Here is a 22,593-nt window from a genome sequence, read left to right on the forward strand (position 1 = left end):
ATAATTGCTATAATAATAATAATAATAATAATAAAATATATACACAACCCTCCCAATAAACTCTGGGTGTTAAATGCACACTGAGCACCCCTATACACAGCACCCCCAGTAAACTGTAGACCTTTTATATACATACACCGGACCCCTCCCCCATACACCCCCTTCTTGAACTGCCCCCCCCCCCATCCCCTGTGAAGGTGTCCGGACCCCTTTTATACATTATAACAATTCTATAAATCTCTGCGTCCGTCTTACCGACTTCCGTGCCGAATTGCACCCTGCGGTCCACGTCGTCGGCCCAGACCTCCAGCTGGGAGTCGCGGTAAATGACGGGAAACACGCCGCGGTTCAGATGAGCCTGGCGAGCCACCTGCTCGTTCCGTGTCACTGCGATGATGGGGGCGCGCGGGCGATACCGGGACAGAACCTGGGCACTCCTGGGGGAGAGAAGAGATTACAATCATCAATATTAGGGCCGGTTTACACATTTAAAAACAAAGCTTCGGGCAGGCTTTGGTAAAGTTCTGACCGCCAGTCAAAGCTCCGCCCACCAAATACAATTACAGTCCTGTGTACACCTCACTTTTGCTTTAAAAATTATACCCCATGGAGCTTTAGTGGTGCTTCAAAGCCTCCATAGAAGTCAATGGACAAGCTCGCTTGAAGGCCCACCAAAGCCTCATCGAAGCACCAAGCAAAGTGTAAACAAGACTGCAAGATGACCATTGTATTTAGGGACGGAGCTTTGATTGGCGATCAGAGAGCTTCAAAGCCTTGAAGTGTAAACGAGTCCTTACAGATCGATCAGCTGGAGGAATAAGATGGAATCCACTGGAGGTGACTCCTCAGGAAGGACTAGAAATGCGTTTCCACCTCCAACCTCAGTCATGTATCTGCCGCTCTCTAAAAGGGATACAGAGACCCCATAATCCCTTCAGCCTTAGACCCCCGACGGGGACTGGGGTGCTGAGGTTCCCCATCACTGCTCTGAGGGGTTCGGGACCGGTACTAAAAAAATAGGGCCCACCTCACTGATGGGACTTGTAGGGTGGATGGACAGGTGGGTGAATGCTTGGCACAGTGGATTGGTGGGTGAATGGTTGGCAGGGTTGATAGTTGGGTGAATGTTCTCATCTGGTCTCATCCCTTCACTCTGGGAAGACACTTTATGGCCATCAGCTTACAAGGTAAGGGGCCCCGGTGCAGACGCCTCCATTAGGGCCACATATAATAGCAGAAGACCACCACAGACTGAAGACTTCTTCGGGGAGAGGTCACGCTGTAGGACAGTCAGATTAGGGACATGTTTAGGTGAACCGGCTATAGAAGGCCCCTTTACAAACCACCGCTCCCTCTGCCGACCACTGGGGCCCCCCTCAAAACACCAGAAGGGCTGCATGTGGCCCTCAGGCTTCACGGACCAAACAACCCCCCCCCCCCCCACCACCACACATCAAAGAGGCGTGTCCTGGAGAAGTCCTTCCCATACCTGCCGGAGATGGTGAGGACGATGATGGCCGCAGCGCAGCATTTGAAGGAGGCCTCCACGGCTCCGATGGCGGTGACCTCTGTGGGGTCCTGGGTCAGCGGGGTCAACCTGCGCAGCTCCTCAAACAACTGCTGGTTGTAGATGGCGGATTCGGCCTCTCGAGCGATCTGTAACAGGAGAGCGAGATCACATGAGCAACCGAGACCGATCGATGGAGTGGAGAGGATGCCGATCTCGGGTTCAGGAAGGTGGCACTCTCCCAATGATAATGGAAGGACAGAACTGGGGTGTCCGGGGTTCCCCTTTAAGCTCTCAGCTTCTGTGGGAAGTTGGATAATGAAAGCAAACAGTTGATTGGCCGCCTTGGAAACGGGGGTGGGTGTGGCTTGTAGTCCCGCACAGGACAGGTCAATGACCTCGGCAAATTCTGTAACAAAAGATAATCTCTGGACTTTGAATCACCGGTTGTGACTCGGAGTTCTCACTCACCGCATGCTGCATTTGAACGGCCTCCACCGGATACAGACCCTTGGCCGTCTCCCCCGACAACATGATGCAGTCGGCTCCGTCCAGCACGGCGTTGGCCACGTCGCTGCTCTCGGCTCGGGTGGGGCGTGGCTTCTTGATCATACTTTCCAACATCTACAGGAGAGGGAAGTGTGGATCAGATCATGGAAACCACAGGAGGACAAACAAGCCCTGATCTGGGGCCCGCCAACCCTCCATGGCCAGGGAAGGCATCAGAAGGTGGGCCCCCCCCCCCAGCCAACCCTCCATGGCCAGGGAAGGCATCAGAAGGTGGGGGCCCCCCCCCAGCCAACCCTCCATGGCCAGGGAAGGCATCAGAAGGTGGGGGCCCCCCCCCCCAGCCAACCCTCCATGGCCAGGGAAGGCATCAGAAGGTGGGGGCCCCCCCCCCAGCCAACCCTCCATGGCCAGGGAAGGCATCAGAAGGTGGGGGCCCCCCCCCCCAGCCAACCCTCCATGGCCAGGGAAGGCATCAGAAGGTGGGGCCCCCCCCAGCCAACCCTCCATGACCAGGGAAGGCATCAGAAGGTGGGGGCCCCCCCAGCCAAGCCTCCATGGCCAGGGAAGGCATCAGAAGGCTGATTGTTGGAGAAGAACATCAGAATTTTGACATTCTGGAAATGCTTTTTATTAGGATGGGGATTGGGGGGCGGGGGCTTACCTGTGTAGCACAAATGACTGGTTTTCCAGCCCGGTTGCACCGTCCAATCATCATTTTCTGTGCCAGAAACACCTTCTCTGCCGGGATTTCAATGCCAAGATCTCCACGGGCGACCATGATCCCATCGCTGGCCTCAAGAATCTCATCAAACCTTAAGAAAAAAAAAGTGGTCACCGTGAACACAGAAAACCAGAGTGGGAGGAGACAAAACCCAAGAGGACCCTCTTGTGCTGTTCTCCTTATAGTTATTTGTACATTACATTATTAATCTTTATTTCTACATGTTTGTTTTCATGCATTTCTTTCACTGCTGCCATCTGCTGGCCAGAATTTGCATGCCACACGTCCCTATTCTTGTTAGTAAAGTTTTTTCTAAATTGGAGGCGTGGACTCTTGCTGGGCAGGTCTCTTCACTGGGAGCAGCCATTTTCAGTATCTCCTCATGGCTGTGTGACTAGACACTCCACATTTTTGGGCTAGAGAAGGCATCAGTTTTTGACCACGCAGAAGTCAGCAGAAGTCAGCAGTAGTTAGCAGCAGCTCAGCAGCAGCTCTGCAGCCACAGCAGCTAGCCTCAGGACATATTCTAACAAGTCAGCATTGATACCACTACTACAGAACAGTATTGTATCACCTTTTGTTGTCTTATCTGGATTGAATAAACCCACGCTGATTTCATCTTCATGTCTGAGTCTGGATCCATCTAACCTGAACATCTGCCGGTCCTGTCTGCCCCACTGCTTGGATACGAAGGTAAGAAGTCACACAGCTATTATCAGTTATACCTTCAATCGCCTTCATGTGGGAACAGAACAGTCAAAAACTGCCTTAATGTCCACACCCCAGTCACAGATTCCCTCAGAGTTACCACACTAAGGAATCGCCCTGCAACAGGCCTATCTGCAGCGAATCTGCCCGGCTACAGTGCATGTTCCTCAAGTCTCAGGGCAAGCACTGCATGTCCACAGTATCTTTACTGTTGCCTGAAAGCCTCCACAACTCATCAAGCCGTTTTCTATATCACATATCAACCTTTGCTCGCATAGCAGAACTGTTAACGCACACGGGGTCCCTCTCTAACCTAAACCCCCGCAAATCACTTAAAACACCTGAGGAACCTTGCCAGAGTCCCCCAGCGCAGCCGCACTGCGATTTTCAGCCCCCAATTCAAAAGTTTATTTTCTTAAAGAGACAGCGCACCTTAAATCAAAATGGAAAAAAAGGACCTTGCACAGTTCCCCAGTGATGAAACAGAGCTAATGCAGCCTGATACTGATCACCAAGAAGTACAGGAAGCAGAACCCACACTTCCAGCAGACCAAATCGTGCGACCAAGACGCTCCCTCAAACCGACAATAAAGGTCAGGGAAAACTATCAAACCACAAAAGATGAGCTATGCGATAACCTGGAAGAGCTATGGGAGCGAGTTTCCTCCCTCATGTCAGGACTTAAATCCTCTGGTGATACCTCAAGCTTACAAGCTGGCATCAGGCGGCTGAACACAGCCCATGAAGGATACAAGAGACTGTTCACAAGGTATATAACCTTTCTAAAAAATGTTAATAATGATGAAGCCCTTTCAGAACTGAGCAAGGCAGAATCAATAGACATACAAAGAGACGCCATGGTGCTGCTTGCTAAAGATAAAGCGGAACTCCGCATCTCCCATTTGCAAGAAACTAGATCACACAGATCAAATTCATCCAAACATTCCTCTCGGTCATACAGATCATCGTGCTCAAGAAGCTCAACCCTAAGCGACAGACTACTAGAGGCCCGCATAAACGCAGAGCAATCCAAAGCCAGACGTTCCTTCACTGAAAAAGAAGCTCTGGCAAAAGCAGAAGCAGAGGCCAAGAGGGCAGACGCAGAAGCAGAGGCCAAGAGGGCAGACGCAGAGGCAGAGGCCAAGAGGGCAGAAGCAGAGGCCAAGAGGGCAGAAGCAGAGGCCAAGAGGGCAGACGCAGAAGCAGAGGCCAAGAGGGCAGAAGCAGAAGCTGAGGCTCGAATAAAGATTCTTGAATCAGAGATGGAAGAGGAAGTTGCATTAGCTAAAGTAAGACTACTTGAGCAAGCATTAAGCCAAGGTCTTGATCCAGTCTGCTCGCTACCACAGGAGGTAGAAGATTCAGCTTACCGCACCAGCGACTATGTGCTGAAACAATTATCTGCATCACCCCCAGTATGCAGTACCATCCAAGCTGACAACGCCGAAACCTCAAAGTCATGTCCACCTACAGTGCCAGTGTCACTTACAGCACCCGAGAAATCTGATGGTGTTCACCCAGATGTGCCTTCTCAAGGACAGTTATTACGAAACTACAAAAAGGGCCATCAGGCGTTTCCTGGCCTACCTCAACAGCTCAAGCAGCAGTCCTCACGATCTACAGAGACTAGATCACAGCTCAATCCTGCAGCAGCATCATTCTACCTGGATGCATCTCACCCTTTCACGCCGCAAAGCCTACACGCCCCGGCGGCACCACAGGTTGTCGTGGCAACAAGCAGTGAGAAATCAGATATGTCTGAGTTGGCCAGGATTATGGCGAGCAGAGAGCTAATTAACACAAGTCTCTCAAAATTTGATGACCGTGCAGAGAGCTACAGAGCTTGGAAGGCAACTTTCAAGGCCACCATTGCCAACCTCAAACTAGACGCAGAGAAGGAGCTCAACCTCATGATCTCATGGCTGGGTCCAAGCTCCACAAATCGCATCAAGAGCCTCAGAACTGTCTATGTGGGACAAGCAGAAGCAGGTCTCGCTGCCGCCTGGCAGAGACTCGAACGTACCTTTGGCAGTGCAGAAGCTATAGAGAAGGCCCTATTTAAGAGATTGCAGAACATTCCAAAGATCAATCTTAAGGACGTCCATAAGCTTCAGGATTTGAGTGACCTGCTCATGGAACTAGAGCTTGCCAAAAGAGACCCTCGTCTAATCGGGCTATGCTACCTGGATACAGCCCATGGAGTGAACCCAATTGTCGTGAAATTACCATACAGTCTGCAAGAAAAGTGGGCGGCATCAGTCTCAAGGTACAAAAGGGTGCATGACATCACCTTTCCCCCATTTATTCATTTCTGCAGATTCATTGAAGAACAGTCCCAGATGAGGAATGACCCCAGCCTCGATTTCCTGGAGTTCGACACTACAGCTCCAGCGACACCATCACCAAGGTATGAGAGTGCCATGCATAAACACAGAGACTTCAAGAGCAGCGTGAGTGTTAGAAAGACTAACCTACCATCTTATGCAGCACCCACGGGTAAACAGTACAATACCTCATCAGGAGACAAGTCCTTCAATCGTGAATGTCCCATTCATAAAAAACCACACTCACTGAACAAATGCAGAGGGTTTAGATCCAAACCCATACAGGAGCGCAAGAAGTTCCTCAGCGAGCTTGGGGTATGTTTCAGATGCTGCGCTTCATTGGAGCACATGGCTAAGGACTGTAAATCCATCATCAAGTGTGAGGAGTGTCATAGTGAAAGACATGCCTCGGCTATGCACCCAGTTCCACTGCACAGAGACTCACCAGCTGCCGTCGCCACCAGTCCTGCTCCAAGTCATGGCGGGGAGCCCCAGAACCACGCTAACGCAGCCGCCGATGTTTCCTGCTCATGTTTGGAAGTATGTGGCGAGGGCCAGGGTGAGAAATGTTGTGCCCGAATATGCCTAATCAAGGTCTATCCAGAGGGACTACCAGAAAAGGCAGTAAAAATGTATGCCATCATCGATGACCAAAGCAACCGGTCCCTGGCAGGACCTAAATTCTTTGAAGCCTTCGGGATAAAGGGACCATCAGAACCCTACATCTTAAACACCTGCTCAGGCCGCATTGAGACTAGCGGCAGGAGGGCGCAAGGATTCATTGCTTCCCCCATCAGTGGGAATACCGAAATACCCCTACCAACACTGATTGAATGCGATCAAATACCCAACCATAGGGATGAGATTCCTACCCCAGAAGCTGCGTTTCACCAACCGCACCTAAGGCACCTAGCCAACGTTATCCCACCTATGGACAACAATGCTGAGATTCTACTCCTGCTTGGCAGAGACAATCTAAGGGTGCACAAGGTGCGCCAACAGTGTAATGGTCCCGACTACGCACCATATGCCCAGAGGCTGGACCTGGGATGGGTAGTCATAGGAAACGTATGCCTGGATCAACCAGAAATCGACTCCTTCAAAACGTACGTGCGTGGAGACGGACGCACAACTTGCATTAAGCCGTGTCCTCATCACTATGAAGTGAAGGAGAAGTCTCCAGACCTCGTACAACCACCTGACATCATTTCTCCCCTCTTTGCTGACGACTCAGGGAGATCAGTCTTCCACACAACCAAGGATGACGATAAGGTAGCCTTATTGGTAGAAGACAGTGAGTTCTTTAAAGATGAAACCAATCACTGGGTTTCTCCATTACCCTTCCGAACCACCAGGGTAAGGCTCCCGGACAATCGGGAGCAAGCGCGATCCAGATTTAACTCTCTTCAGCGTACCATGGACAGCAAGCCTGAGACGAGAGAACACATCGTTGTACCATTCGAACTTAATCCAGCAGATCACGCCACCAGGCCTACGTCTGTGGGTTCCTTTGCTAAATCTACTTGGCTTACAGGCCCAGAGTTTCTGCTAGGACTGGCAGACAAATGTGAACAGGAAGTTTACAGCATCCAGGATCCGGATAATGATCCAGAAATCCGCGCCGAAGTTAGCGCATTAGTCACTGAAACAAAGCAGACCTCCAGGCTTGACTGTCATCGTTTTGAACATTTCTCCAGTTGGATGAGACTTGTCAGAACCATTGCAAGGTTAGTGCACATCGCCAGATGTTATCACAACACTCAAGAAGATAAAGATTGTCACGGTTGGCACATCTGTCATAGACCATTCTCTGCTGAGGACATTTCTCATAGCGAGTCTCTCATAATACGTCATGTCCAGCAGCAGGAATTTAACGTAGAATGGAAGTGCTTGAACAACAGACAGCAGATTCCTATAAAAAGACCTCTTGCTAACTTAAATCCAATTATGGACACTTTTGGCCTGCTCAGAGTTGGTGGTCGTTTGAATCAAGCCCACCTAGGAGTTGCGGAGCAAAATCCTGTCATTATTCCCAGCAAACATCATATCACCACGTTGCTGATCCGACATTACCACAAAAAGACTGAACACCAGGGCAGACAAATCACTGAGGGCAAGTTAAGGTCTGCGGGTCTTTGGATTATAGGTATGAAGAAACGTGTAGCCCAACTACTGCATGACTGTGTGCACTGTCGTAAGGCCAGAGGAAAACAGCTACACCAACAAATGGCCGACTTGCCCGCGGATAGACTATGCACAGAGCCGCCCTTCACCTACACTGGCCTAGACGTCTTTGGACCATGGATGGTGTCCGCACGTAGAACCCGTGGTGGTCACGCAAACAGTAAACGTTGGGCCGTGCTATTTACTTGCATGAGTGTGCGAGCCGTTCATATAGAGGTGATAGAATCTATGGACACATCCAGCCTCATTAATGCCTTAAGACGGTTCTTCGCCATCAGAGGACCAGTGAAACAGTTGAGGTCAGACCAGGGAAGTAACTTCATCGGCGCCTGTAGAGAACTGAACATCGACACTAAGCCTATCCAAGATCAGTTGGCGGAGAAAGGTTGCACCTGGATTTTTAATCCTCCTCATAGTTCCCACATGGGGGGTTCCTGGGAGAGAATGATCGGGATCTCACGCAACATCTTAAATTCTATGTTGATGGATGTAAACTCTTCAAGACTTACGCACGAGACTCTCGTCACTCTTCTCGCTGAAGTTTCAGCTATCATCAATTCAAGACCCCTTGTGCCAGTATCTATGGATCCTGAAACACCAGCCATACTGTCTCCGGCTATTCTACTTACCCAAAAAACGGACAATATGCTCACGCCTAGTGGAGAATTTACCCATGGGAATATCTACCAAAAACACTGGAAACGTGTACAACACCTGGCAGATTACTTCTGGAACAGATGGCGTAAAGAGTATCTCAATATTCTTCAAGGAAGGAGGAAATGGCAACATCAAAAACCAAACTTGAAAGAAGGAGACCTTGTATTAATGAAGGAGCAACAAACCGAAAGGATCACCTGGCCTATGGGACTAATTACAAAGGTTCTTCCTAGCAAGGATGGCAAGGTCCGAAAGGTGGAGCTGAAGATCTTCAGGAAGGGTGAGCTTAAAACTTTTGCAAGGCCGATTAACGAACTCATTCTAATATTACCCATCGAGAACGTTCCTGAAGGATGAAAAAGGACTGAACTCGAACTTCACAGTTTTACCCGCTATGGGTCAGCCAACCCACTATGTCATGTTTATTGCATTTCACATGTTCTTTGTTACAGGTTGTATTATATTTTATGGACATTCGTCATAGTGAAATCTCCTTACGTAAATTTCAGACGGGGAGTGTGCTGTTCTCCTTATAGTTATTTGTACATTACATTATTAATCTTTATTTCTACATGTTTGTTTTCATGCATTTCTTTCACTGCTGCCATCTGCTGGCCAGAATTTGCATGCCACACGTCCCTATTCTTGTTAGTAAAGTTTTTTCTAAATTGGAGGCGTGGACTCTTGCTGGGCAGGTCTCTTCACTGGGAGCAGCCATTTTCAGTATCTCCTCATGGCTGTGTGACTAGACACTCCACATTTTTGGGCTAGAGAAGGCATCAGTTTTTGACCACGCAGAAGTCAGCAGAAGTCAGCAGTAGTTAGCAGCAGCTCAGCAGCAGCTCTGCAGCCACAGCAGCTAGCCTCAGGACATATTCTAACAAGTCAGCATTGATACCACTACTACAGAACAGTATTGTATCACCTTTTGTTGTCTTATCTGGATTGAATAAACCCACGCTGATTTCATCTTCATGTCTGAGTCTGGATCCATCTAACCTGAACATCTGCCGGTCCTGTCTGCCCCACTGCTTGGATACGAAGGTAAGAAGTCACACAGCTATTATCAGTTATACCTTCAATCGCCTTCATGTGGGAACAGAACACCTCTATATAGGAGGAGGAGGAGGAGGAGGAGACAAACCCAAGAGGACCCTCTATATAGGAGAAGGAGGAGACAAACCATGGGGACCCTCTATATAGGAGAAGGAGGAGACAAACCATGGGGACCCTCTATATAGGAGAAGGAGGAGACAAACCATGGGGACCCTCTATATAGGAGAAGGAGGAGACAAACCATGGGGACCCTCTATATAGGAGAAGGAGGAGACAAACCATGGGGACCCTCTATATAGGAGAAGGAGGAGACAAACCATGGGGACCCTCTATATAGGAGAAGGAGGAGACAAACCATGGGGACCCTCTATATAGGAGAAGGAGGAGACAAACCATGGGGACCCTCTATATAGGAGAAGGAGGAGACAAACCATGGGGACCCTCCTTATAGCCGGAATAGGAGACAAATCATGGGGCCCCTTGTCGGGGTGCCGGTGCTTATATCACAGCTCACCTCCTGACCCCCTCGTGATTCTCTATCTTGCTGATGATACGGATCTTCTTCCCCTTCTCTCCCAGCGCCTGGCGGATGGCGTGGACGTCCTGCGCCTTCCGGATGAATGAAGCGAATATCATATCCACTCCCTGCTCAATCCCAAACTGGAGGTCCAGGCGATCCCGCTCAGACAGCGCCGGAAGGTCCACCTCGGCCCCTGGAAGATTTACCCCCTTCCTGCTGCACAGGTTGCCCCCGTTCTCCACCTCCGCCAGACAAAAGTCTGAACCTGTAAAGAGAAAATAACCTTATGAGACCCGCCCCATGGTAAACCCCCCCCATCAGAACATTGGGGTCTCCCCCCCCCCCCCCATGATCATAACATTGGCCAAACTTGTGGGAAATCATTTTGGGTTCAGCACCAGCCTACGAAACATTCTGATGGGCACAAGAGGTGTTCAGATACAAAAAATAAGCCCCCCCCCACCCCGAGATCTGAGAACACATTTACCAATCTCTTTGACCAGCAGTGAGATGAGTCCGTCATCCACAAAGATCCGTCCTCCGACCTTCACCACCTTCAAGATGTTCTTGTAGTCCACCCAGAGGGTCTTCTCGTCACACTTCTCCTGGAACGCGTCATCCGTCACCACTTTAATGAGGGAACCCTTCACCAACTCCACCTCGGCATTTTCCCCCTGAAAGAAGACAAGAGGTCAACCAGGCCCCCACGTCGCCAAGACCCATGGGACGAACCCATGACCCCCCCGTCACCAAGACCCATGGGACGAACCAGGTCCTCCTCAAGTTGTGGAGATCCTTCGTATCCCATGACTCGGTCTACCACCCTAACCAGACCCATGGGACGAACCCAGGCCCCCCGTCGCCAAGACCCATGGGACGAACCCAGGCCCCTCCATCGCCAAGACCCATGGGACGAACCCAGGCCCCTCCATCGCCAAGACCCATGGGACGAACCCAGGCCCCTCCATCGCCAAGACCCATGGGACGAACCCAGGCCCCTCCATCGCCAAGACCCATGGGACAAACCAAGGCCCCCCCGTCGCCAAGACCCATGGGACAAACCAAGGCCCCCCCCGTCGCCAAGACCCATGGGACAAACCAAGGCCCCCCCCGTCGCCAAGACCCATGGGACAAACCAAGGCCCCCCCGTCGCCAAGACCCATGGGACAAACCAAGGCCCCCCCGTCGCCAAGACCCATGGGACAAACCAAGGCCCCCCCGTCGCCAAGACCCATGGGACAAACCAAGGCCCCCCCGTCGCCAAGACCCATGGGACAAACCAAGGCCCCCCCAGTCGCCAAGACCCATGGGACAAACCAAGGCCCCCCCAGTCGCCAAGACCCATGGGACAAACCAAGGCCCCCCGTCGCCAAGACCCATGGGACAAACCCAGGCCCCCCACCATTGCCAAGACCCATGGGACGAACCAAGGCCCCCCGTCGCCAAGACCCATGGGACGAACCAGGTCTTCAAGTTGGGGAGATCCTTCATATCCCATGACTCAGTTCATCACCCCTACTCACCGTTTTGATGACCCCAGTGCGAATCTCGGGCCCCTTGGTGTCCAGGGCGATGGCCACTGGTCTGTAGAACATGGGGTTTGTAGCAAAGCTTTCTGTGGCTTCTCTGACATTTTTGATTGAGCCTGCGTGATACTGAGAGATGGAGAATGATTAGTGGAGGAGCCGCCATACCGAGTCTCTGGTAACATCGTCTTATCAGCTTACCTCGTGTGTCCCATGAGAGAAGTTCAGCCGGGCAATGTTCATTCCGGCCTTTATCATCTCCTTCAACATCTCCACTGAGCGGGACGCCGGGCCTGGGACACAATGACACGCAATGAGGACTCTACACCCCATCATGGTCCCCCCCATCAACCCCAGCTATGTCAGGAAGATGGTTGTGCCGCCCCCTCTCTACCATGGCTGCCCTAGGCGAGTGGTCCTGCTCCTCCAGGAGGTGGTTGGGGCTCTCCCATCTATCCTGGCCATTCCAGGGAAGTGGTTGGGTCACCCACCTCTATTACTGGCTGCCCCAGGAGGTGTTGGGTCCCTCCCCTCTATTACCAACTGTCCTAGGGAGGCTGGTTTGGTCTCCCCCATTATAACTCCCCTAGGGAGGAACCACCGCTACTGACGGACCTCTTGGGGTAATACAGGTGGACCTTGTTACCCATGAACCCCTCGGGATGGTACGGTCAATGATGGACCCCTTGGGGAGGTACAGGTGATGGACCCCCTGGGGTGGAACGTGTGGACCTGGTTACCTATGGACCACTCTTGGTGGACTGGTTAATGATGGACCCCTCGGGGTGGACCTGGTTACCTATGGACCCCTCTGGGTGGAACTACTGTTAACGAACGAACCCCTCGGGGTGGAACGGGTGGACCTGGATACCTATGGACCCCTCTGGGTGGAACTACTGTTAATTACGTACCCCTCGGGGTGGACCTGGTTACCTATGGACCACTCTTGGTGGACTGGTTAATGACGTACCCCTCGGGGTGGAACTGGTTACCTATGGACCCCTCTGGGTGGAACGACTGTTAATGACGTACCCCTTGGGGTGGAACGGGTTACCTATGGGTGGAACTGCTGTTAATGACGTACCCCTCGGGGTGGAACTGGTTACCTATGGACCCCTCTGGGTGGAACGACTGTTAATGACGTACCCCTTGGGGTGGAACGACTGTTAATGACGTACCCCTTGGGGTGGAACGGGTTACCTATGGGTGGAACTGCTGTTAATGACGTACCCCTCGGGGTGGAACTGGTTACCTATGGACCCCTCTGGGTGGAACGACTGTTAATGACGTACCCCTTGGGGTGGAACGACTGTTAATGACGTACCCCTTGGGGTGGAACGGGTTACCTATGGACCCCTCTGGGTGGAACGACTGTTAATGACGTACCCCTTGGGGTGGAACTGGTTACCTATGGACCCCTCTGGGTGGAACTACTGTTAATGACGAACCGCTCGGGGTGGAACTACTGTTAATGACGAACCGCTCGGGGTGGAACTGGATACCTATGGACCCCTCTGGGTGGAACTACTGTTAATGACGTACCCCTCGGGGTAGAACGGGTGGACCTGGATACCTATGGACCCCTCTGGGTGGAACTACTGTTAATGACGAACCCCTCGGGGTGGACCTGGTTAATGATGGACCCCTCTGGGTGGAACTACTGTTAATGACGAACCGCTCGGGGTGGAACAGGTGGACCTGGTTAATGATGGACCCCTCTGGGTGGCCCCTTCGGGGGTGGAACTCTTACCGATGGTGCAGATGATGCTGGTGTTGCGGGCAGTCAGGGGTTCCGAGTCGATGTCCAGCAGGCACAGGTGCTCCAGGAAGGTGTCGGCCATGGAGGCGCTGAGTTGTTGCTTCTGGAAGAAGGCGGTGCCGAGGTCCTGGGTCAGCTGCGTCATGTTCTCTGAGAGACGTCTGCGGCCCGCTGCTCCCCGGGACAGACACACAGACATGAGGGACAGAAGACGGAGGACACGTCAGACACAGTCCCCGGGACACCACCTACCTGCCAGACCGTCCATCGGGGAGACTCTCTCCATCCCCCACATTGCTCTGATCACACAGCCGCCCTCCGGGGACACAGATACAATGCGCTCAGTCTGGACACCACAGAACACAACTGGGGGGGGGGGGGTTGGGTTAAACAGTGACAACTCTTAATGGAAAATGACCAGTCAGCACCCGGGGGGGGGGGGGGGGGAAGTGAAATCATCGCCCACTCAATGCAGTTGTGTAATGGGGCATAGAGGGTCAGATCAGCCGATCATCACATGGGAGGGAAGAGCGCCACCATGAGGACAGGAAGAGAAATACAGAACATGGTCAGGTGTACTTGTAGCGAGGGGGGGGGGAGATGTAGAGGATGGGGGGGGGGGAGTTGTAGAATAGAGGATAGGGGGGGAGATGTAGAGGATGGGGGGGGGGGGGAGATGTAGAGGATGGGGGGGGGGAGCTGTAGAGGATGGGGGGGAGGTGTAGAGGATGGGGCGGAGGTGTAGAGGATGGGGCGGAGGTGTAGAGGATGGGGCGGAGGTGTAGAGGATGGGGCGGAGGTGTAGAGGATGGGGGGGGGGGGGGGTGTAGAATAGAGGATAGGGGGGAGCTGTAGAGGATGGGGGGGGGCGGAGGTGTAGAGGATGGGGGGGGGAGTTGTAGAATAGAGGATAGGGGGGAGCTGTAGAGGATGGGGGGGGGGGAGGTGTAGAGGATGGGGGGGGGGCGGAGGTGTAGAGGATGGGGGGGGGGGGGGAGTTGTAGAATAGAGGATAGGGGGAGCTGTAGAGGATGGGGGGGGCGGAGGTGTAGAGGATGGGGGGGGGGGGGGGGAGTTGTAGAATAGAGGATAGGGGGGAGCTGTAGAGGAGGGGGGGGGGCGGAGGTGTAGTGGAGGGGGGGGGGGGATTGTAGAATAGAGGATGGGGGGGGGGGGGGAGGTGTAGAGGATGGGGGGGGGGGGGGGAGTTGTAGAATAGAGGATAGGGGGGGAGTTGTAGAATAGAGGATAGGGGGAGCGGAGGTGTAGAGGATGGGGGGGGGGGGGAGTTGTAGAATAGAGGATAGGGGGGAGCTGTAGAGGATGGGGGGGGGGCGGAGGTGTAGTGGAGGGGGGGGGATTGTAGAATAGAGGATGGGGGGGGGGGGGGAGGTGTAGAGGATGGGGGGGGGGGGAGTTGTAGAATAGAGGATAGGGGGGGAGTTGTAGAATAGAGGATAGGGGGAGCTGTAGAGAATGGGGGGGGGGGGCGGAGGTGTAAAGGATGGGGGGGGGGGAGTTGTAGAATAGAGGATAGGGGGGAGCTGTAGAGGATGGGGGGGGATTGTAGAATAGAGGATGGGGGGGGGGAGGAGGTGTAGAGGATGGGGGGGGGGGGAGTTGTAGAATAGAGGATAGGGGGGGAGTTGTAGAATAGAGGATAGGGGGAGCTGTAGAGGATGGGGGGGGGCGGAGGTGTAGAGGATGGGGGGGGGGGGGGAGTTGTAGAATAGAGGATAGGGGGGAGCTGTAGAGGATGGGGGGGGGCGGAGGTGTAGTGGAGGGGGGGGGATTGTAGAATAGAGGATGGGGGGGGGGGGGGGGAGGAGGTGTAGAGGATGGGGGGGGGGGAGTTGTAGAATAGAGGATAGGGGGGAGCTGTAGAGGATGGGGGGGGGCGGAGGTGTAGTGAGGGGGGGGATTGTAGAATAGAGGATGGGGGGGGGGGAGATGTAGAGGATGGGGAGAGTTGTAGTGAGGGGGGGGGGGTGTAGTGGAGGGGGGAGGAGGTGTAGTGAGGGGGGGGATTGTAGAATAGAGGATAGGGGGGAGAGTTGTAGTGAGGGGGAGGGGGTGTAGTGGAGGGGGGGGGAGGTGTAGGATAGGGGGGGGTGTAGAGGATGATGGGAGTTAATACATAAATATGAAGTTCAGGAAGTGTTGGTGACAATCGGCTCCGCCCCTCCCCCTTCTAATATCAGGGATCTCCCATAGAAGGACCCCTCCCCCGGGGGTGACCACCTCTCCCCCCCAATCCCCGGTGGGGTCACCTCCCTGTACCTGCTGATTGTCGGTCTCTGAGATCCAGGAAGCTGAGGGGGAGGGGAGGAGACTCCACCCTATATCAGAAAACTTACCTCCCCCTCCCCCGCCCTTCTATAACAGGCCAGAGTCATTAACCCCTTCCTATCACCCGCGTCACCCAATCACCCGTTACCATAGAAACCCCCCTATTCTGTATACAATCCCCGGGATTGGTGGATTCCCTCCATAGAGATCCCTTATACATTGTATCCCCGATCTTCCTGACCACACCCCCAAATACACCGTCCAATCCCAACCTTCCCTGTGTGTGCGACATTCTACTCCCAGAGAGGGCAGATTACACCAACCAACCGACACCAACCAACTGACACCAACCAACTGACACCAACCAACTGACACCAACCAACCGACACCAACTGACCAACCGACACCAACCAACTGACACCAACCAACTGACACCAACCAACCGACACCAACCAACCGACACCAACCAACCGACACCAACCAACCGACACCAACCAACCGACACCAACCAACCGACACCAACCAACCGACACCAACCAACCGACACCGACCAACCGACACCAACTGACCAACCGACACCAACCAACTGACACCAACCAACTGACACCAACCAACCGACACCAACCAACCGACACCAACCAACCGACACCAACCAACTGACACCAACCAACTGACACCAACCAACTGACACCAACCAACCGACACCAACCAACCGACACCAACCAACTGACTCCAACCAACTGACACCAACTGACACCAACCAACCGACACCGACCAACTGACTCCAACCAACCGACACCAACTGACACCAACCAACCGACACCGACCAACTGACTCCAACCAACCGACACCAACCAACTGACTCCAACCAACTGACACCAACTGACACCGACCAACCGACACCAACCAACCGACACCAACCAACCGACACCAACCAACTGACTCCAACCAACTGACACCAACTGACACCAACCAACCGACACCGACCAACTGACTCCAACCAACCGACACCAACCAACTGACTCCAACCAACTGACACCAACTGACACCGACCAACCGACACCAACCAACCGACACCAACCAACCGACACCAACCAACTGACTCCAACCAACTGACACCAACTGACACCGACCAACCGACACCAACCAACCGACACCAACCAACCGACTCCAACCAACTGACACCAACTGACACCGACCAACCGACACCAACCAACCGACACCAACCAACCGACACCAACCAACCAACACCGACCAACTGACTCCAACCAACCGACACCAACCAACTGACTCCAACCAACTGACACCAACTGACACCGACCAACCGACACCAACCAACCGACACCAACCAACCGACACCAACCAACTGACTCCAACCAACTGACACCAACTGACACCGACCAACCGACACCAACCAACTGACACCAACTGACACCGACCAACCGACACCAACCAACTGACACCAACCAACTGACACCAACCAACTGACACCAACCAACCAAAACCAACCGACACCGACCGACCAACCGACACCAACCAACTGACACCAACCAAACGACACCAACTGACACCAACCAACTGACTCCAACCAACTGACACCAACCGACACCAACCAACTGACTCCAACCAACTGACACCAACCGACACCAACCAACTGACACCAACCAACCGACACCAACCAACCGACACCAACCAACCGACACCAACCAACTGACTTCAACCAACTGACACCAACTGACACCGACCAACCGACACCAACCAACCGACACCAACAAACCGACACCAACCAACTGACTCCAACCAACTGACACCAACTGACACCGACCAACCGACACCGACCAACCGACACCAACCAACCGACACCGACCAACTGACTCCAACCAACCGACACCAACCAACTGACTCCAACCAACTGACACCAACTGACACCGACCAACCGACACCAACCAACCGACACCAACCAACTGACACCAACTGACACCGACCAACCGACACCAACCAACCGACACCAACCAACTGACTCCAACCAACTGACACCAACTGACACCGACCAACCGACACCAACCAACCGACACCAACCAACCGACACCGACCAACTGACACCAACCAACTGACACCAACCAACTGACTCCAACCAACTGACACCAACTGACACCGACCAACCGACACCAACCAACCGACACCAACCAACCGACACCAACCAACTGACTCCAACCAACCGACACCAACCAACTGACTCCAACCAACTGACACCAACTGACACCGACCAACCGACACCAACCAACCGACACCAACCAACCGACACCAACCAACCGACACCAACCAACTGACTCCAACCAACCGACACCGACCAACTGACTCCAACCAACCGACACCAACCAACTGACTCCAACCAACTGACACCGACCAACCGACACCAACCAACCGACACCAACCAACCGACACCAACCAACCGACACCAACCAACTGACACCAACCAACCGACACCAACCAACCGACTCCAACCAACCGACACCAACCAACTGACTCCAACCAACTGACACCAACTGACACCGACCAACCGACACCAACCAACCGACACCAACCAACCGACACCAACCAACTGACTCCAACCAACTGACACCAACTGACACCGACCAACCGACACCAACCAACCGACACCAACCAACCGACACCAACCAACCGACACCAACCAACTGACTCCAACCAACCGACACCAACCAACTGACTCCAACCAACTGACACCAACTGACACCGACCAACCGACACCAACCAACCGACACCAACCAACCGACACCAACCAACTGACTCCAACCAACTGACACCAACTGACACCGACCAAACGACACCAACTGACACCAACCAACCGACACCAACCAACCGACACCAACCAACCGACTCCAACCAACTGACACCAACCAACTGACACCAACCAACTGACACCAACCAACCAAAACCAACCGACACCGACCGACCAACCGACACCAACCAACTGACACCAACCAAACGACACCAACTGACACCAACCAACTGACTCCAACCAACTGACACCAACCGACACCAACCAACTGACACCAACCAACCAACACCAACCAACCGACACCAACCAACCGACACCAACCAACTGACTCCAATCAACCGACACCAACCAACTGACTCCAACCAACTGACACCAACTGACACCGACCAACCGACACCAACCAACCGACACCAACCAACCGACACCAACCAACTGACTCCAACCAACCGACACCAACCAACTGACTCCAACCAACTGACACCGACCAACCGACACCAACCAACCGACACCAACCAACCGACACCAACCAACTGACTCCAACCAACTGACACCAACTGACACCGACACCAACCAACCGACACCAACCAACTGACTCCAACCAACTGACACCAACCAACTGACACCAACCAACTGACACCAACCAACCGACACCGACCGACCAACCGACACCAACCAACTGACACCAACCAAACGACACCAACTGACACCAACCAACTGACTCCAACCAACTGACACCAACCGACACCAACCAACTGACACCAACCAACCGACACCAACCAACTGACTCCAACCAACCGACACCAACTGACACCGACCAACCGACACCAACCAACCGACACCGACCAACTGACACCGACCAACTGACACCAACCAACTGACACCAACCAACTGACACCAACCAACCAACTGACACCAACCAACTGACACCAACCAACCGACACCAACCAACCGACACCAACCAACTGACACCAACCAACCGACACCAACCAACCGACACCAACTGACACCAACCAACCGACACCAACCAACCGACACCAACTGACACCAACTGACCAACCAATACCGACCAACCGACACCAACCAACCGACACCAACCAACCGACACCAACTGACACCAACCAACCGACACCAACCAACCGACACCAACCAACCGACACCAACCAACTGACACCAACCAACCGACACCAACTGACACCAACTGACACCAACCAACTGACACCAACCAACTGACACCAACTGACACCAACCAACCGACACCAACCAACCGACACCAACTGACACCAACCAACCGACACCAACCAACCGACTCCGACCAACCGACACCAACCAACCGACACCAACCAACCGACACCAACCAACCGACACCAACCAACCGACTCCAACCAACCGACACCAACCAACCGACACCAACCAACCGACTCCAACCAACTGACACCAACCAACCGACACCAACCAACCGACACCAACCAACCGACACCAACCAACTGACACCAACTGACACCAACCAACCGACACCAACCAACCGACACCAACCGACACCAACTGACACCAACACCAACCAACTGACACCGACCAACTGACACCAACCAACTGACACCAACTGACCAACCAACACCAACTGACACCAACCAACTGACACCAACTGACCAACCAATAACGACCAACCAACACCAACTGACACCAACCAACTGACACCAACCAACTGACACCAACCAACCGACACCAACCAACTGACACCAACTGACCAACCAATACCGACCAACCAACACCAACTGACACCGACCAACCAACACCAACCAACTGACACCGACCAACCGACACCGACCAGCAAACCGACACCAACCAACTGACACCGACCAACTGACACCAACTGACCAACCAATACCGACCAACCAACACCAACCAACCAACACCAACTGACACCAACCAACCGACACCAACCAACTGACACCAACTGACCAACCAATACCGACCAACCAACACCAACTGACACCGACCAACCAACACCAACCAACTGACACCGACCAACCGACACCGACCAGCAAACCGACACCAACCAACTGACACCGACCAACTGACACCAACTGACCAACCAATACCGACCAACCAACACCAACCAACCAACACCAATTGACACCAACCAACCGACACCAACCAACTGACACCAACTGACCAACCAATACCGACCAACCAACACCAACTGACACCGACCAACCAACACCAACCAACTGACACCGACCAACCGACACCGACCAGCAAACCGACACCAACCAACTGACACCGACCAACTGACACCAACTGACCAACCAATACCGACCAACCAACACCAACCAACCAACACCAACTGACACCAACCAACCGACACCAACTGACACCAACCGACACCAACCAACTGACACTAACTGACCAACCAATACCGACCAACCAACACCAACTGACACCAACCAACCGACACCTACCAACTAACCGACATCGACCAAGCAACACCGACCAACCAACCGACCTGGTCAGGTCAGAGGCCCCTCCCCTCTCCATTGTATACAGTCGGGAAGAGAACTACAAGCCCCAGGAAGAACCCGCAACTCGCGGGCACCATAGATCTGCCGACCGACACCTCCCCCCAGGTGGGGGGTCCAGAGATGTGCTGGGGGTTGGAGGTGCAGAGCGGAGACCAGCCAGGTACAGGGGTACCTCTGGAAGGGGGAGGGAGGGCAGCTGTCTGGGAATCCTGGTGTAAGGGGGGACTCTCTGGGGATCCTGATGTAAGGGGGGATCTCTGGGGATCCTGATGTAAGGGGGGCTCTCTGGGGACCCTGATGTAAGGGGGGCTCTCTGGGGACCCTGATGTAAGGGGGGGCTCTCTGGGGACCCTGATGTAAGGGGGGCTCTCTGGGGACCCTGATGTAAGGGGGGGGGCTCTCTGGGGACCCTGATGTAAGGGGGGGCTCTCTGGGGATCCTGATGTAAGGGGGACTCTCTGGGGACCCTGATGTAAGGGGGGGCTGGGGACCCTGATGTAAGGGGGGCTCTCTGGGGACCCTGATGTAAGGGGGGACTCTCTGGGGATCCTGATGTAAGGGGGGCTCTCTGGGGATCCTGATGTAAGGGGGGGCTCTCTGGGGATCCTGATGTAAGAGGGGCTCTCTGGGGATCCTGATGTAAGGGAGGCTCTCTGGGGACCCTGATGTAAGGGAGGCTCTCTGGGGACCCTGATGTAAGGGGGGCTCTCTGGGGACCCTGATGTAAGGGGGGATCTCTGGGGATCCTGATGTAAGGGGGGCTCTCTGGGGACCCTGATGTAAGGGGGGCTCTCTGGGGACCCTGATATAAGGGGGGCTCTCTGGGAATCCTGATGTACGGGGGGCTCTCTGGGGACCCTGATGTAAGGGGGGCTCTCTGGGGACCCTGATGTAAGGGGGGCTCTCTGGGGACCCTGATGTAAGGGAGGCTCTCTGGGGACCCTGATGTAAGGGGGGCTCTCTGGGGACCCTGATGTAAGGGGGGCTCACTGGGAATCCTGATGTACGGGGGGCTCTCTGGGGACCCTGATGTAAGGGGGGGCAGCTGTCTGGGGATCCTGATGTAAGGGGAGGCTCTCTGGGGACCCTGATGTAAGAGGGGGCAGCTGTCTGGGGATCCTGATGTAAGGGGAGGCTCTCTGGGGACCCTGATGTAAGGGGAGGCTCTCTGGGGATCCTGATGTAAGGGGGGGCAGCTGTCTGGGGATCCTGATGTAAGGGGAGGCTCTCTGGGGACCCTGATGTAAGGGGGGCTCTCTGGGGACCCTGATGTAAGGGGGGCTCTCTGGAGACCCTGATGTAAGGGGAAGGCTCTCTGGGGATCCTGATGTAAGGGGGCTCTCTGGGGACCCTGATGTAAGGGGGGCTCTCTGGGGACCCTGATGTAAGGGGAGACTCTCTGGGGACCCTGATGTAAGGGGGGCTCTCTGGGGACCCTGATGTAAGGGGGCTCTCTGGGGACCCTGATGTAAGAGGGGGGCTCTCTGGGGACCTTGATGTAAGGGGGACTCTC

General features: G+C 53.9%; 1 protein-coding gene across 3 annotated transcripts in view; it reads right to left on the minus strand.

The window, feature by feature from the left end:
• PKLR (pyruvate kinase L/R) overlaps positions 1–15,861 on the minus strand; it is an 18,322-nt gene extending 2,461 nt beyond the window's left edge. Inside the window, exons 1-10 of one of the 3 annotated variants that reach the window (XM_040333301.1) lie at positions 15,753–15,861; positions 13,464–13,643; positions 11,915–12,006; positions 11,711–11,842; positions 10,675–10,861; positions 10,182–10,452; positions 2,679–2,829; positions 1,979–2,131; positions 1,490–1,656; positions 256–437 (exon numbers count right to left, since the gene is read on the minus strand). In XM_040333301.1, the coding sequence (XP_040189235.1) occupies positions 256–437; positions 1,490–1,656; positions 1,979–2,131; positions 2,679–2,829; positions 10,182–10,452; positions 10,675–10,861; positions 11,711–11,842; positions 11,915–12,006; positions 13,464–13,617 (1,489 nt within the window). In that variant the 5' untranslated portion in view covers positions 13,618–13,643; positions 15,753–15,861. Of the gene's footprint in view, positions 1–255; positions 438–1,489; positions 1,657–1,978; positions 2,132–2,678; positions 2,830–10,181; positions 10,453–10,674; positions 10,862–11,710; positions 11,843–11,914; positions 12,007–13,463; positions 13,670–13,724; positions 13,833–15,752 lie in introns of those variants that run through there. The other 2 variants (XM_040333302.1, XM_040333300.1) reach the window with 2 other exon arrangements.
• Between the last annotated feature and the right edge of the window lie 6,732 nt (positions 15,862–22,593).

Source organism: Rana temporaria, chromosome 13 (assembly GCF_905171775.1).
Source record: "Rana temporaria chromosome 13, aRanTem1.1, whole genome shotgun sequence".
NCBI lineage: Eukaryota > Metazoa > Chordata > Amphibia > Anura > Ranidae > Rana > Rana temporaria.